At 42.2% G+C, this 15,858-nt stretch overlaps 1 protein-coding gene across 1 annotated transcript; it reads left to right on the top strand.

Moving 5' to 3' along the window:
* The first annotated feature begins 4,379 nt into the window (after positions 1-4,379).
* On the top strand, positions 4,380-13,348 carry tfap4 (transcription factor AP-4 (activating enhancer binding protein 4)). The gene is made up of 7 exons (XM_070847300.1): positions 4,380-4,728; positions 7,250-7,415; positions 7,514-7,612; positions 7,733-7,903; positions 8,000-8,149; positions 9,996-10,163; positions 10,272-13,348. The coding sequence occupies exons 1-7, from the start codon at positions 4,640-4,642 to the stop codon at positions 10,428-10,430; spliced, it is 1,002 nt and encodes a 333-aa protein (XP_070703401.1). The 5' UTR covers positions 4,380-4,639; the 3' UTR covers positions 10,431-13,348.
* The last annotated feature ends 2,510 nt before the right edge of the window (positions 13,349-15,858 follow it).

The following is a 15,858-nucleotide window of genomic DNA, read 5'->3' as shown; positions in this document are numbered from 1 at the left end:
TGTACGGGTGAGTCACAGAAATAACAAACTTTTATGGTGCAGATACTGATGTATTATTGATGTGTTGAAGCCTCGTGTTATGAGCCACCTGTGGCTGTGTGCACGTTTTCAGGTGCAGGAAGAAGACGCCTCCTTCACAGATGTATTAAACCTGATTAAATCAGTAATCAGTCCCTGTGCTAAGATGATAACGGCTGAACCACAATGTGAAAATACTCTGTAGCAACGCTGCCATTGAATTATTGGTGTTCTCACAGAGGCACAGAAGATATAACAATGCATCATATTTTACAAGGAGATTGTATGTTTTGTTCAATACAATATTTTTACCTCTGAAGTGTAAAGGAGAACATAAAGTGCTCTAAAATACTCCAGTAAGTAAAGCTGAGTCAGTTCATCAGATCATCAGAAGATAATTCAGCACCAACTATTTTGATAAGTTTGATGTGAGGATTTGCTGTTTTATGTGACAGTAAACTGAACTTCTTTGGGTTGTAGACTCTTGTTTGGATTAAACTAATTATTTAAGAATGTCCTTTTGAGCTTTAGGACATTTCTAACTGGAGTTTTTCACCACTTTCTCCTGTTAAATAGACCAACTGATTAAGTGATAGATTAATGAAGAGAGCCCTGTACGTCAGTGAGGTACAGGTATCTCAGAATTGAAGTGAAATGCAGTACTTGAGTACATGCACTGGCTCGCCTGTGTTTTGCATATTTGGCCGTATGCTGCTGTCATTTACTGCATTCTTTGGCCAGATAAATAAGACCTGCAAATAGTGAGGGGAAATATGTAAGTTTTTGTCATTTGGAAATTGTGTTTTTACAGCAAAGATGATAAAACCACTAATATCACGCCTCTCTAAAATATCTGATATCATGTCATTAATTGATTCTCTTCCACTATTTACTAAAGGCTTTGCCCCCTCTATAAAATCCCAGAACTGATTTTTAAAGTTTCTCATATTCCTGTTAGTTTCCCACAATATTCTTCTGATCAGATTACAATTATTGGAAAAACAGCTGAGTAGGCCCACTTCTTGAATAGCTCAAGGGGAAAAAAGTAAAATTGTAGCATTTTCCATTTAAAGGCTAAATATTACATTTCAAATATCTAACCTTTATATTTCTATAAAATCTAAAAGCAAAATAGGTGGTAAAATGTAATTATGCGGCGTGTTAGCTTTATTAGCACTATATCAGTCTAAATGACACAAAATGTCCATAACGGCTTCATTACAACATAATGTGGTAATGAAAGGCTCATAATGTTCTGTTTTTATTGGGATCTTCAGGGGTGTTGATTCAATTTATTGAGTTGTTCAAATATCCTGTCAATCTCTTTCACTCCAAAAAAAAAAAGAGTAGAAATTAAGAATAACTTTTAGAAATCTGGGGTGCGGTGAAATCTACTAAAGTCCTTTTCAGCTTTGTTGCTCCTGTTTATTAATGCAGTTTTCAGGTGAATCATCTCCAGATGTTTTTAAGGCAACTTGCAGAGATAGGTGCCATTTGGACTAAACTGATGTTGCATTTGTGACAGACAGTTATTGTTTGTCATTTTTCTGTTTCTGGTTTGGCTCCCAGTGTTTTTGTGCAGCTGGGGTGCAAAACTGTGCTTCAGAAGCCTCTTTGCCTTTTCACAGTGCCACCACTAGAGGGCATAAAACAGCCTGGCAGATGATTTCATTCTCCCAGAAGCCCTCAGAGATTTTATTCATTAGGAAGAACTGATGTGCTAAATCTTATATTTCTATTCTGATTAAGGAAAGAATTCTATTACAATTCATTATTTCAAAAATAAAGATCAAATGTATGGACATGTGAAATGTGCCACGACAGGGTCGACACTCCAAATGTGGTATTCTGTAGTTTATGATTCGTTTTCATCACATTTCAAGGGTTTAAATATTTCACTTGTGTTCTGGATTTGATCACAGCTGCTTTTTATTGGCTGCAGGCTGAAATCTGCATTGGCTGAAGAATAGTGAGACATATGACAACTTGTAATAAATAATAAGTAATCTGAAGGCTAAACAATTATGTTAATGAATTTAGGCTAAATAAAGTCTGTAGGTTTGATTAGTTGAATTTTAGTCCAAAGTATTTTATAGATATGTGGTGGCCATTGCAACAGGTGATTTAAATGAGACGCTGCAAGCAAAAACATTGTTCTTTCCTGGTCATATTTTAAGATTTTGGGTTATTTTGCTTTCATAACTTGTCTTTTTTCAGACTACCTTTAAAATGTTGTTTTCTCAAAATGAGTTTTATCCCAGAAATGTCCTCCTTTATATAGTTGATAGGAATAAAACCTTCTGGTTTTGTTTCTCTCTATATTCTGTGGGGTTTTACACAGGGGTCATTCCTAGCCTGGTTTACAGATTTACAGATTTACATTTCATTCCTAAAAACATGGCGAAAAAAATTATTTTTTCTTTACAACTGTTGACACTATTTTCTGGTTTATGGAGTGACTGAAAAAAGATATCCACACAGAAAAACTGTTGGGTCTTCAGTCGTTCCTTGGAGTGGTCGAAGTGCTATATAACACCACTGCTGTCCAGAACCTGTCCAGCCCCTTTGTGGTCCTACAGAGGCTCTGCAGGGGTTCTTCAGCTTAGTGTAGTTGGTGAAAGGTTTTCATTTGACATTTGATTGGTGTGATCTAGCACCTTTGAAGATAGGAACTATACAGCACAAAAAGTGATATGAGCCAAAGAACCACTTTGTTTTTGTGTAATGTGCAAAACTACCTCTGTAAAAACCTTTGGCTCTATTATGTCACCAAATTGAAAGAAGAATTTTGAACATGGCTTCATCCAATGCTCAGATAATATGTTCTTGATTATGTATGCAAATTAGTCCATATTTAATTAGGTAATGCAACAGACATACCAGTGTGAAATTACTTCTTGAATTGTATATACCACTTCAACTGTATTTTCACTGTACAACTCTATTTTTTTCTGTATAGCTACAGTTTATTTATCTATTTATCCATTTTTCTTTAATCCTGAAGCGACAGTGAAGGCGAAGGGGCAAAGCAAGAATTTCATTGTGGGGTGAAACTTGTTTTTATTTGTACATATGACAATAAAACGATTGGATTGAATAAAGCCTCATGTCATATGTAAACATGTCAGAAAACTTGGAAGACAAAAAATCATGCAGAATAAGTCATCAGCTGAGAAAGTTTGATAAGTTCAATATTTTTGACTCCATTCACCTGGTCAGTGTTTCTGTTATTAGCCTGGAACTAAGAACTAGAACTCTTGGGAGATGGATAGAAATATGTTATTGATCCCCGGGAGGAAAATCTGGTGTTACAGTAGCAGCATAGAAAGTTAAAGTGCAAACAAATAAGCAAAAAGAAAAATGTAAGAAAATGTTAAGTTGTAAACTGGATGACATCATTTATAACATGTCAGAAAGTTTACATGTAGTTTCTCGCATGAGGATCATTCATAAGAAGCAGACTAATTGATAAAAGCTCACATGCAAAGACTCTGCTGCAGCTTTCCACATTTCCGGGTGCAGCAACAACACAGTCGGAGCTCCTAGTTTATGGCTGCTGTCGCTTTCGCGGCGTCTAATAACCCAATTAAATCAGGTTACTTTACTCCATCCTCTCATGCGGCCCCAAAATGGTGAACGCCGCACGCCTCCAGCCGCTGGGTGTTAGCCAGCGGCCTGTCCCTGAAAGCCCTCCCCGGTGCGCTGTTGCCGTGCGGCTCTGCCAACTCGTCAGCTGATCCCTCTTGTTCGCTTATCGCAGCTGTTGTGAGCGTCCGCCCCTGTAGTAGCGCGCTCCTTATCCACCAAGTCAGTCTTCTGGCTGTGGTGGAGCGACGTGCGTTTGTGATATTGCTTGTAAAGGATGTTTTAAAATCACTCCAGGCGCCTTTAGTTACCTGTTTCCTCCTTTTTTTTTTTTTAAATGTGCATCCGCTGGGTTCGTATTAAACGCGCTCTATGAAAAAGTGATCATTTTAGTAAAGCAAGAATGAGGAAGGGGAGTTTTTTTTTTTTTTGGCTGATGCATCGTGATAATCACCCACTGACTCGTGTAATAAATCAGCTGTCATTTCTTTTGCTGTGGCTCCAATTAAAGCCACATAATCCCCTCCACCTGCACACGTGCGCAGTCTCACCCGTGTGTTTCTGCGCTAAATAGTCCTTTGTTTACATGCAGTCCCCCGTCTCTGCGGAAGGAGGCTTTTTGGTAGTGCAGTGTGACTCCTACCAGCTGTTTCCCGCCTTGAAAGCCATCCGATCAGCTGCACACACACACACACACACACACGGTTGTGCAGAGAGAGAGAGAGAGAGAGAGAGAGAGAGAGAGAGAGAGAAAGCAAAGGGGAGGGAGGGAGAAAGAGAGAGAGAGAGGTAGAGCGCCACACACAACGAGGGAACCCCATCAGCTGGAAGTCGAGTAACATTACAACTCTCAGCAGCCTCAAACTACTACATTACACAGACGAGGGATTTATATCTTCTTTGAGGATTCACCCCGCGTCCGATCACGGGATTTTTTTGCTCTCTATCTTCATAATTTTTCTTTTATTCCACGGAGACTGTTTGGTGTGTGGGTTATTTTTTTTGGGGGGGGGGACCAAACTGGCGAGAGGCGAGCATGGAGTATTTCATGGTACCAGCTCAGAAGGTGCCCTCTTTGCAACATTTCAGGAAAACGGAGAAAGAAGTGATTGGGGGTCTTTGTAGGTATGTATACAGGCGGCTCACCCAGCACGCCGTGTGTTATTATCATCAGTATTATTATTAGAAGTCATCTGTTTGGAGTACGCGCACTTAGCGACGGCGCTGAGGCAACATGCTTGATCTGATCTGTTATTGTGTACACGACCCGCTCACGGGGAGCTGCGGGCGTCAATTATCCCCAAACACTGAGATTATATTGCGGGCGAACATGTGGGGGCTCCAGCTCGGACTGCAGCATCCTCCCCGTGGTGTTATTTGGCACATTTGTCCGCGAAATCGGTGCATTTTGTGGCTAACAAACATAAACCACGTGGTTCCGTGCACACCACGCTGCTACACCGCTCCAGAGCGCACCCCCGCTCTATTTATCCTCAAATTACCCCCCAGTGTCCCCTATAGGTGCTGTGATATGGGTAAAAAAGGGGGTAGGTAATGAGAGGAAGAGTGTCACACTGTGCGTAAGGGTCTATTTTCCCCGCACGCACCGTGGAGGTTGCAGATTTCGCTCAGAGCGATCCGAAGTTATTGTGGGTTGTGCGGCCATGCTTGTGGCTTGCGCTTCAAGTGATGAGGGGGTCTGGCGTGTGTTTCCTGTTTATGGGGGCCCCTGTTTTCGCTAACTTCTAACCTGAAAATGTCCTGCCGCTGTCAAAATCGCCCCCATTCGACGCGGCGACAGTTTTAAAGGCGTCTCCGTGCGTCTTTTACGCGCAGGCGAGTCGCCTCCTCTGCGTCTTTTCATCCCGCACCTCTGCCATGCTGCCTGCCGCATTGTTATAATGGCGGAGGACATGAAAAGTCTGCTTGGAGCACGGAGGTGATCTGTGCCACTGTGGCCACGAAGGGGGCTCATTTTGACTGCCATGAATACATTTCCCATGATGTGTCCGGCAGAGGAACATTTGGCGTTCGCGGGGAGGCAGGAAAATTAAAAGTGGTGTTATTAATAAGGGGGTGTGTATGTCGCGGAAGGCCCTGCGATACGTCCGCAGCCCTGTGTGAGGAGGGAGGCGGAGGGATCTGCTGCTGTTAGTGCTGACTACTGGTGGTGACGCGCGGCGCACAGTTTGGGAAATGTAGTCCTTTTTTTAATCGTCATTGAGTCTGCAGAGAATTGCAGAATTAGAGGAAAATGCACCCCCAGTTTCAGCCAGACTTACTTCAAACGCGTGTTAGAATAAAAATCAGTGCAAATAGGAAGAGAAATCACGGAGTCCCATCATGTAAGCCAGCCTATAGAACTATCAGAAGAATACCTGCATGCATAATAAATAAAAGCACAAACAGCTGTGTTAATATTGATTGTAATTGTTTAATGAACATAAAGTCCAAGTGTGTTTTGTCAATTGTCGATTGTTTTCATGATTGATTAATATGCTGTATTATTATGATGACGATGATTATTATTATTATTGTTGTTGTCATATGATACTATATATGATATCATTATTTGATTCACTAAGATGAGGAAACCAGAAAATTGCCTCATGAGAAACTAGTGCTATCAAATCTTTGGTAATTTTGCTTGAAAAATGACTTAGAATGTATCGACTATCAATTAACTTGTGGAATAGTTTTCTGATATGAGCCATTGATCAATTAATTAGCCAATCGGCTCAGCTCTGTTCAGTTTCCTGCTATTTAACCTTTTGGTTTGAAGCTTTAATCCACTCTAATTGGGACCTGGTTGGTCCCTCTGTAGTGGTTTGTGTTTGTGTGATATGAAGTCCAAGCCCAGTTGGTCATGTTTTGGCAGTCGATGTGTTTGTTGGACATGCTGCTGCTGTGTGTGTGTGCGTGTGTGTGGTGTGTGTGGTGTGTGTGTGTGTGTGTGTTAATGTGTGCACACACACTCCTTTTCTCATCTGTGGCTGCACAATTGTTCCCAGTGTTTGCACTGGGGCAGCTGAGTCAGTACAGATAAGAGCTTGGCCAGAGAGGGTCCCAGAGATACTGAGCTCGATACAGAGGATGTTAGAGGAAGTTTGCCCAGAATTTCCCCTTAACTGAAGTACAGCATATGGTATATTGTGTCTTTTCACCACGTATCAACAGAAAAATCCCTGAAACTGTCAGCTGGAGTTACCAGCCATGACACCACTGTACCGACCATGTGTGGCACTGCGTCAATGGCAGGACACAGTCCCACTCTGAGAGCTGTTTGATGCTGACGTGATGCTAAATATATATGTTAAATGGTCAGTTGTTTCAAATTGTATAAGAAAATCTCACCTTTACTCACTTACTAGTGGTTGTGTTGAGCCGTGCAGAGTCTAATTCAGCTGCAACCTCATTACAAACAAACCCCAACAGCATCAACAGATGACGTCATAAGACATGTTATCAGCTGGGATGTTTTGGTTTTATTTCATTGAATGACTCACTTGTAGGAAAAAAAATATGATTGTGCAACATTTTGCATGGTTCTAGCTCTCTTATAAAGATATTGCTGAAAAATAATGCTTGTAGTAACTTCTTCCTATGTCCAACTTTTTGCTATGTCCCCCTCCTGCCCTCCCCCTAGTTTGGCCAACATTCCTCTGACCCCAGAAACAGCGCGGGACCAAGAGAGGCGAATTCGCAGAGAGATTGCCAACAGCAACGAGCGTCGGCGTATGCAGAGTATCAATTCTGGGTTCCAGTCACTTAAAACACTCATCCCACACAGCGATGGAGAGAAGCTCAGCAAGGTGGGTCACAAAGAGATGATGAGTTCGATGTAGCTGCGAGGGTCTGAACTCACCTTCATAACAAACCTGAGACACTGTTCCTCTCCTCTTTTCCCCAGGCTGCCATCCTGCAACAGACAGCCGAGTACATTTTCACTTTGGAGCAGGAGAAGACGCGGCTATTGCAGCAGAACAGTCAGCTCAAACGAATCATACAAGTAAAGCGTCGCCGTGCCAGACCTGAAACTGTGAACAAAGCCAGGCTTTCCTATCTGTCTGCATCATCGGTTTTAGTATTAATCTAAAACAGATATCCAATTTCTGTTTGCTCTCCTTAGGAGTTAAGTGGTTCCTCCCCCAAGAGGAGGCGCGCAGAGGAGAAAGATGAAGGGATTGGCTCACCAGACATCCTGGAGGAGGAGAAGACTGAGGACTTGAGGAGGGAGATGATTGAGTTAAGGCAGCAGCTGGAGAAGGAGCGTTCGGTCAGAATGATGCTGGAAGATCAGGTAAGGGTCAACAGCAACATTTACGTCAGACACAATGATTAACATAGTTTTGAGTTGCTAACTTGCTCTTTTACCCCCCCGTGCTCTGTGTGTCAGATGCGTTCCCTGGATGCCCAGTTGTACCCAGAGAAACTGAAGGCCATCGCCCTGCAGGTCCAGGATCAGCAGGCCCAAACACAGAGCGTTGTTCATCTGCAGCAGCACAAGCAGCTGGAGAGGGACCTGACTCCAGCCCACAGCCCACAGGTTGGACACATTTGCATATGAGCGTGACTCACACATAAACAGTGGAGTCCTTATCAGAATCACGTGCCGATAAATGTTCCTTTTTTTTTTTTTTTTTTTTTTTTTTTTCAAACAAAATTCAGTAGAAACATTTCACGCTTTGATACAATTTGGACCTTTTAAGTTTTCTCATTGTCTTCTCATATGTGCTTTAGACACAGACCTACAGATTGTCTGTGGACGAAGGCTCATTTGATGACGATCATGCGAGATAGTTTTCTATCTAAACTAAACAATCTCTTTGGCTTTTTGATAAACTTGTATCTAAAATAAGTTTGGATATTGTGTGCTACATTATAATTTCTACTTGTCTGAGTTTCCTGTTGCCGCTCTGCATATCTGCCTTGCAACATATAGAGAGGTTTTTCAACAGTAAGATTTTGAATTTGACATGCAGACAAACCATTTTTCAGCTCAGTATATTTTGAAAACCAGTGTTTATTTCAGGCTTATTAGCCTAAATTCTTCAGGCAGCTGGCACCAAATCCCCCTCCTCCCTCCTGTGTGTGTTGCTGTAAAATCTGAGTCCATCATGTTGAAGCATATTGCATTCTGAAACGCACACAAACACACACCTGAACTAATCTCACAGTGTACAGCAGACGGCACACTGACAGTCTCTTCCATGTCCAGAGTTAGAGCTGTCAACAGCTAAGACACATTTACAGTGTGCTAAATGAGCAGCTCACACATCTTTCTGCTGCGCCTGTCTCCTGCCCTGACAGCCGCAGTATCCTGTTTCTGCAGGCTAACCCTAACTGAACACGATGCCAAATCAATGGGCATGTGCTGTCTGCCCATCCGCTACTTGTGGCAGCTGGCCGCTGGTCGTGAAAGATGATTGATACAATCTGCATTAGTCATATGACACTTTTTGACTCCAAGCAGTGCTGAGTGATGTGACCTAAAATCAATATCGCTGTGAATTGGCAAAATTTGCTCAGCATCCGAAAATGACTGGAAATACAATGAAATGTATCTTCTTTTTTGGCACAATCACAGCCCCATGAAAACTAAAAGCTTCGTGTGCTTTAATATCACATTTTAAGGAATTCTATCTTCCAGTTTTCATCAGAAACATTGAAGGGAAATCAGATAAAAAGTGTCAATCGACGGTCCACTCAAGGTCAACGTCCTCTTAGTAACTTTTTCCACAGCTTCCAACTGCATCTCACAATTAGAAGGCGTTAAACAGCACAGCACAGCACTGCAAACACCAGACTTTAAGATGTGGCTACAAGAGCTGGGAAAAGCTGTTATATTCCATATAGGGGAATAATTCATTGAAATAAGCAGCCTTTCATGAACATTTAAATTGTGAGTTGGGCAACAGCAGATTGGCTGGCCTCACAGATCTAGGGCGCCTTTTTTTTTTTTTTGTTTGTTCCACTGTGCGCTCACATTGATCTGAAGCACCAACCGTGAGTGGCGCTCTCATGAGAACTCTGAGCGTCTCTAACATGCACCATTTCAGGAGAAGCCTAACTAGCTCCCCAATAAGCTTGATTTGTTTTGAGGCAGCTCAAAACACAGCGAGAAAAAGATTCCCCCAAACGCAAGGACACGAGGAAATTAGGCTGATGAGAGACTCCTAACATCTGGCCTGGTTAATATTCAGGATGCAGTAGCAGCCATTAGTGCCTGCGTATGTGAATATGCACTGTTGTCAGCGTGTTTGTATTTATAAACTGTATGTGCATTATTATATGACTGTGCTCACCAGTCAACATAACTTTCAATGCTATTTCACTGCTAGAATCTAGTGGTGACATGAGCATAAGGTATAATGAGTGCTCCGTTCTACCAGGTTTTGGCCCCGGCTACCCCCCCTGTACCTACACACCATGCCACAGTGATCGTCCCTGCTCCTGTCCAGCCCGCTCAGCCCCATCATGTCACCGTGGTAACCATGGGCCCAGCATCAGTTATCAATACAGTGTCCACATCTCGGCAGAACCTGGACACCATTGTTCAAGTAAGAATAGACTTTTGGACCACTTGTGGTTGGAAAGGTTTTCAGATATGATGAACACCAGAGGGCGCTATTGTCGCTGACATCACTTGTCTCTCCCCATCTTTCCAGGCAATCCAGCACATTGAGGGCACCCAGGGGAAGGGTACCGCCGGCGAGGAAGAGCAGCGGAGGGCGGTCATCGTCACTTCAGGTCGCGTCCTTTCCGACGCGGCGGGCTCTGACACAGCCTCAAACAGCGACGGGCCTGACGACTGTTCACTGCCCTGAGTTCATCCCCGATGTCTCGCACGCTGTACACTCTCTCACACACACACACACACATACACACACACACACCTGCATACAAAAGGCCCAAGCAGACCGGGGCTACAGGAGGCTACCAAAACATAGCACTCATGTTCAGTGGACAATAATAGGGCTGGTAGACAGATTAAAGCACTCGTTTTTTGTTTTTTTTCCTTTTCAGGACACACTCTTACATGTTGTATCGTGTTAGGCAGCCCGAATAGGTTTACACTTAGACACTCACACATGTAGTCTCTTCTGCGTCCTTTCTCTGCTTATCTCTAGCCCTCTGCTTTCTCACTCACACATTCAAACCCATGCTTGTCCATTAGTCTGTAGAAAGGTTAGTAGAGCAACTACTTCACTGACTGATATATAAATGCTCCGCCATAATGGATACTAGAATTTTGAATGTCTGATCACCATTAATCATCGGGACTGTTGTCTGTATTCGGCACTGAAGCCATGTGACTGAAAAGGAGACAAAGTCGATGAAGAGGCCAGCAGTGGCGTCATAATCACCACCCAGCACCAGAGCATCTCCGTTTAAGATGAACATCCTTTAAACCTCCTTCTCTGAGCTGTTTGGAGAGACACTGTGAGCTAACAGCACTGTCTCAAAGTTCCACCTTTTTAGGCTTCTGGATGGAAGAATACGTTGTTTTACTTTTGTGGAGTCTACTTTTTCATGTTTTGTGTCTCTGAGGCTCAGCCAGAAAGTTAAAGTGATTGTACTGCAAAAAAAAAAAAAAAAAAAGCTGTTTTCATGGCTGACCAGTGCTCACAGGAAATGAGGAGAGACTCGGGAGGAAAGATTGCGCTTACTGGTTAACAACTCTATTCTTTTTTTTGTTCTGTTTGTTCGTTTGTACTGGGCTGGGTTCCCAGTAATCCCACATATGTATTTGGCATGTTCTTTTTACTCATGGCCTGACAAAAAAGGAAAAAAAAAAAAAAAATCAGTGCTTTGACATGTCTTGACACCATCCCCTAAGGAATATAAAGGCACCTGGCTTGTTAAATAAGCTAACCTGTGGGCACTCTTGAGTGATTTCCACTGGTAGGTGTGTGTGTGTGTTTGTGTGTATCTGTGTGTGTCCCTTTTTAATGTTTTGAATCAACAGGGCGTAACGGTGGCCCAGACTCTGGCAGTCTGAAAGAGCACCGCTTATGCCTTGAAATTAAGGCACACGTGTATGTGCGCACAGCACTCACACATACAAATACGACTGACATACAATCATTTGTTAGCTCAATCTTAAAGGCTGGTTTTACTCAGCCCTTGACAGCCCTGATAGACGTCCCAAATGTTGGGACATGTATCGGAGCAGAGTATACTGCAGATTACGAGGAAAATGCCCAGTGAAATTGTGTGAATGCGCCATGGAGTGGAATGGGCCGACCACACATGCTCTATGCATTTCCTTACATAGATCACTTGTCCTTTTGTGCACTGTTTAGTGTGCCATGCTATTTACGTGTTTCTACTTAGATCATACTTTAATTGTGTTTTTGTTTTCTTTTGCCTGGAACTGTGGGTTGAAGGGCAGACATGAAGACATGTAGCTGAGAGAGGCAGCAGCTTGCCTTACTAATCGGCCGTGGGTGCAGGGAGGCACTGTGAAGCCAGCCTTAACACATCCCTCGGGTCTGAGAGACGTACCTGAACACTTGAGCTGGGCTGTTTGAACACCCAGGGTGTGTTAGAACATATATTCCCAGTTATCTTGTCTATTTCACTTATATTTGTTTTGTTATGTTTGCCTCAAAAATGAACAGGTTGCTGGTTTACGAGTTACACTCAAGCACTCCGGATATTTTTTCAAAATGTACCTTCAAACTGTACCTGAATACTGGCTTCTGGTTTGATTTACATGTAGATTTGCAGCTGTTTTGCCCCTTCCTCCTGCACTATTAAAGCCAGATGTGTGGGGGAAAAAATCCACAATGTAATGTTGACATTCCATAAAATTTTACAGATTTTTCTTTTTTCCCCCTATGAGCTTACTTTTCCAAGGTTAAAGCTTGTATATTTGGAGAGTACAGCTACATTCAGAGCTTTTGACACATCACTGCAATTTTATAATTGCATTTAGTGACAAACTCATAATTAGAATCCCCTGCATCAATGCATAGATGGAGCTTTGAACTGCTGGACAGATAATGTGTTCAATTAAACACACCTCATCTATCATGATCTGTGTCATGGCTTTGCCCTTTAAAAAGATATTGATGTCAGCTGCACCGACGCATCTGTCAAATTAAATCATGGGACATTGTCCCAGTACTTATCACTATAGGAAGGGGATTCCTGGATATCGAAAACAGGCTCTGCTCTTTGTGGAGCCGTCGCTTTTTCCTTTTGAGTATCAGCGTTTGATAGTTTTCTGCTGAATTCCACAACAGTTTTATTTCCATCTGTGTTTTACGCTCTGTTCTGTGTGTTTAGGAAATGTTACGTGGACATATCAGATTGTCGGATGAGTGGGGTGGGCCTGGGGATCATTAAATGGGGGTTAAGATTACAAAGCACTTACTGTACTATACTGGAGTCCGCCTCTTTTTTTTTGCATAAAGGGGCATCTCCTCAGCTGAAGCTCTTGAGGTTATGAGTAATAACCACACAGCTGTGTATCCCCCTTCCCCTCCATGTCCAGTCCTCCAACACCCCATTTGCCCCTCACATCATCTTTGTCTTTGTTTTTCCAAAATGTTTTTGCTGTCTTCATCTTTTGTCAGTATCTCTCGTCTCCCTTCACATTTCACAGCTCCTACTTCTCCCTCTCCTTTTGTCTGTAACTTTTTTTTGTTAGACCTGTTTGTGCATATGCTCATCAAGAAGCTATTTTGTTTTTGTTAAGAGAAATGTTTCGGGGATAAAGAGGCTTGTGCCTTTGTAAAGACAGAATAATAAAGTTTGTACTTTGTTTTTTACGCATTGGGCTCTGTGTGTGTGTCTTTTCTGTTTTTGTTCCTCAACATAAGGATTTCAAGCTAAATACTGACACTTCTGAGGAATTAACAGTTATTATAACGCTAATAATGACACAATGGGCTGAATTTGTCTCCACTCCACTTCTGATTGGCCGTCACTCAAGCAGTACAGCTGATGCACGTGTCTATTCCTGATTGGTGGACAGGATTTTAAAGTCCCCCTCCCTCTCCTGCTCAGCAGCTCATTGCTAAATTAAGACCGACCACCTTCTCTGTGACAAAACGTACACCAGGGACAGTAGGTGGCATCTCTTGCCACCATCCCCTGACATCCATTCATTCATTCCAAGCCCCTTGTTCACACCATCACACGTTCGTTCAGAAATACCTCTGATTTTTGTGTCCGCAGTGACTCAATTTTAAATATGTTGTAGCAATTTCCAATAACTGTAAAACGTAGACAGATGGTGTCAAAAGCCACAACAGTTAACTGTATTATTAATGTGTACTGGCACTCATATCAGATTCAATTGTGGCACAGATATATGAGCTAGTAAGGTTATTAATAGAGCATTTAGACAAACGTCCAAAGCTACAGTGTAGTTTCTGTGAGTGGGCATTGTAAATGCTTGGTAGACAATCTGGTGCACATCAGTGTCATGTACATATTGTTCAAACTAGAACTGTGTAGATCAAAATGCACATGTGCCTGCATTTATAGAAAACCAACTACAAAATTCAAGATAGTGCTGTAACCGTCCACACGAGGAAACCCTGTAGTTGAAATTTTAATTAACATAATGACATTCATTAACAGCATTCAAACCCTCCATCAGCAGGTGTAGCTACCACTGCAGACACTAGGGTCGTTTCCTTAGTATTTTACTGGCTGACTACAGGGGCTGACTTGGCTATTTTTTCTAGTCTCAGTGTGCTTCTATTATATATTTACTAGACAAAGTTACTTGTTTTAGGTCAAATAAATTATAAACGTTTTTAAGCGCAGCAGTGTGGAGAAGACTTTGAAACCACTTTATGCAGGTACATAAAATTTACAGGTAGGTGAGTAAAGAAATTTGAAATATCTATATATAAAATATGGTAAGGTGTGGTTTAATATAAATGGAACTATGAGGCATTTGTAGTTTAAGAATATGCCTCAATATTCCTCACTAAGATGCAAAAACTTCTAAGCCAGTTTCCACCATCCATCCATTATCTGCACTGCTTATTTTTAAGGACTTCAGGGGGCTCGAGCCAATCCCAGGTGACACATATAAGGACATTCACACCTAAAGACAATTTAGTATCACCAGTTAACCAAACCTGCATGTCTTTAGACTGTGGGAGGAACCCTGAATCGCACTGCCAGCAGTTTCTACCAGTCATTACTGATAGCTGTTTACATGCCATTATTTTCCACTGCCAGTGATAGCAACATAAAACCCAACATATCAGAGGAACACTTGTTTCGTCGAAGACTAGAATCTATAAAAGCTCCTCAAAAGCACAGATTTTCTCATAAACAAATTCATCATGCCTCTCAGCCATATCCCGGCATGAATGAAGTTCCTTGGCGTTAAGGCAGTTTTACCCACCAAAATGAAAATGCTGTATTGTTTGGACACGCTTCCCAAGTCATTTAGGATGGACATGCTCGAGTAAGAAACTCCTGCCATATTTGGGGATTAATTTACAGTTGAGATGTTGATTCCCGACGAATTGTGAGATTATGTTCAGCGCAGTGTGTCTGCTTGAGTGTGATAAAGCTGTAATCCGCCTAGCGTCTAGCTGTGTTAGGGATTCTAGGTTGACTCAGGGGTCTTTATGTTCCAGACATACCCTCTCCTCAGCTCTCATCCCTCCCTCTCTCTCACACACAGTCTTATGCTCACAGATGATTACTTCCCACCGTGGCAGCCAAGTAAGCATTGTGTCCTCCTTACTAGAAAAAGGGGTTGACAGCTCCCTCCAGTGCCAGTAAAACCCTCATTTACTTGAAGCACATTTGCTGCAAAGAATTTGTGAAGTGAAAGGCAGTAAAGTTGTTGCAGTCATTTGATCATTCGTTGGGAGGCAAAGCAACCACAGCTGCTCATTGTGAACGATTCTTGATTTATTTTTTTCAGCATTAATTTAGAGGAAGGCCATGTGCCTTTTTAGTCTGTTTAACTGAGGCAAGTAGAGGAATTCTGTAGCCTGACAATTTTCACAATTTTCTTGCCGAGAGTCAGATGAGAAGATCGATACACCTCTCCTATCTGTCAATATGCAGCCAGTGGCAGGTTAGCTAAACAAGAGGGCACCACTATACCTGCTCTTAACAGTTGTTTAGTTTTGTTGATACAGCTTTTGGCTACTGATCACAGTGTTGATGAATCAGTCCCTTGCTTCTTCTGTTACAATAACAAATATGTGGTTTTCACAATAAAAAAAACTAAAGAACTTTGAATATTATAATGGGAAAAACCTTTTG

Source organism: Pempheris klunzingeri, chromosome 17 (genome assembly GCF_042242105.1).
Source record: "Pempheris klunzingeri isolate RE-2024b chromosome 17, fPemKlu1.hap1, whole genome shotgun sequence".
Classification (NCBI taxonomy): Eukaryota; Metazoa; Chordata; class Actinopteri; order Acropomatiformes; family Pempheridae; genus Pempheris; species Pempheris klunzingeri.
The sequence above is the reverse complement of the archived record's forward strand: the minus strand, read 5'-3'. Positions and strand labels throughout refer to the sequence as shown.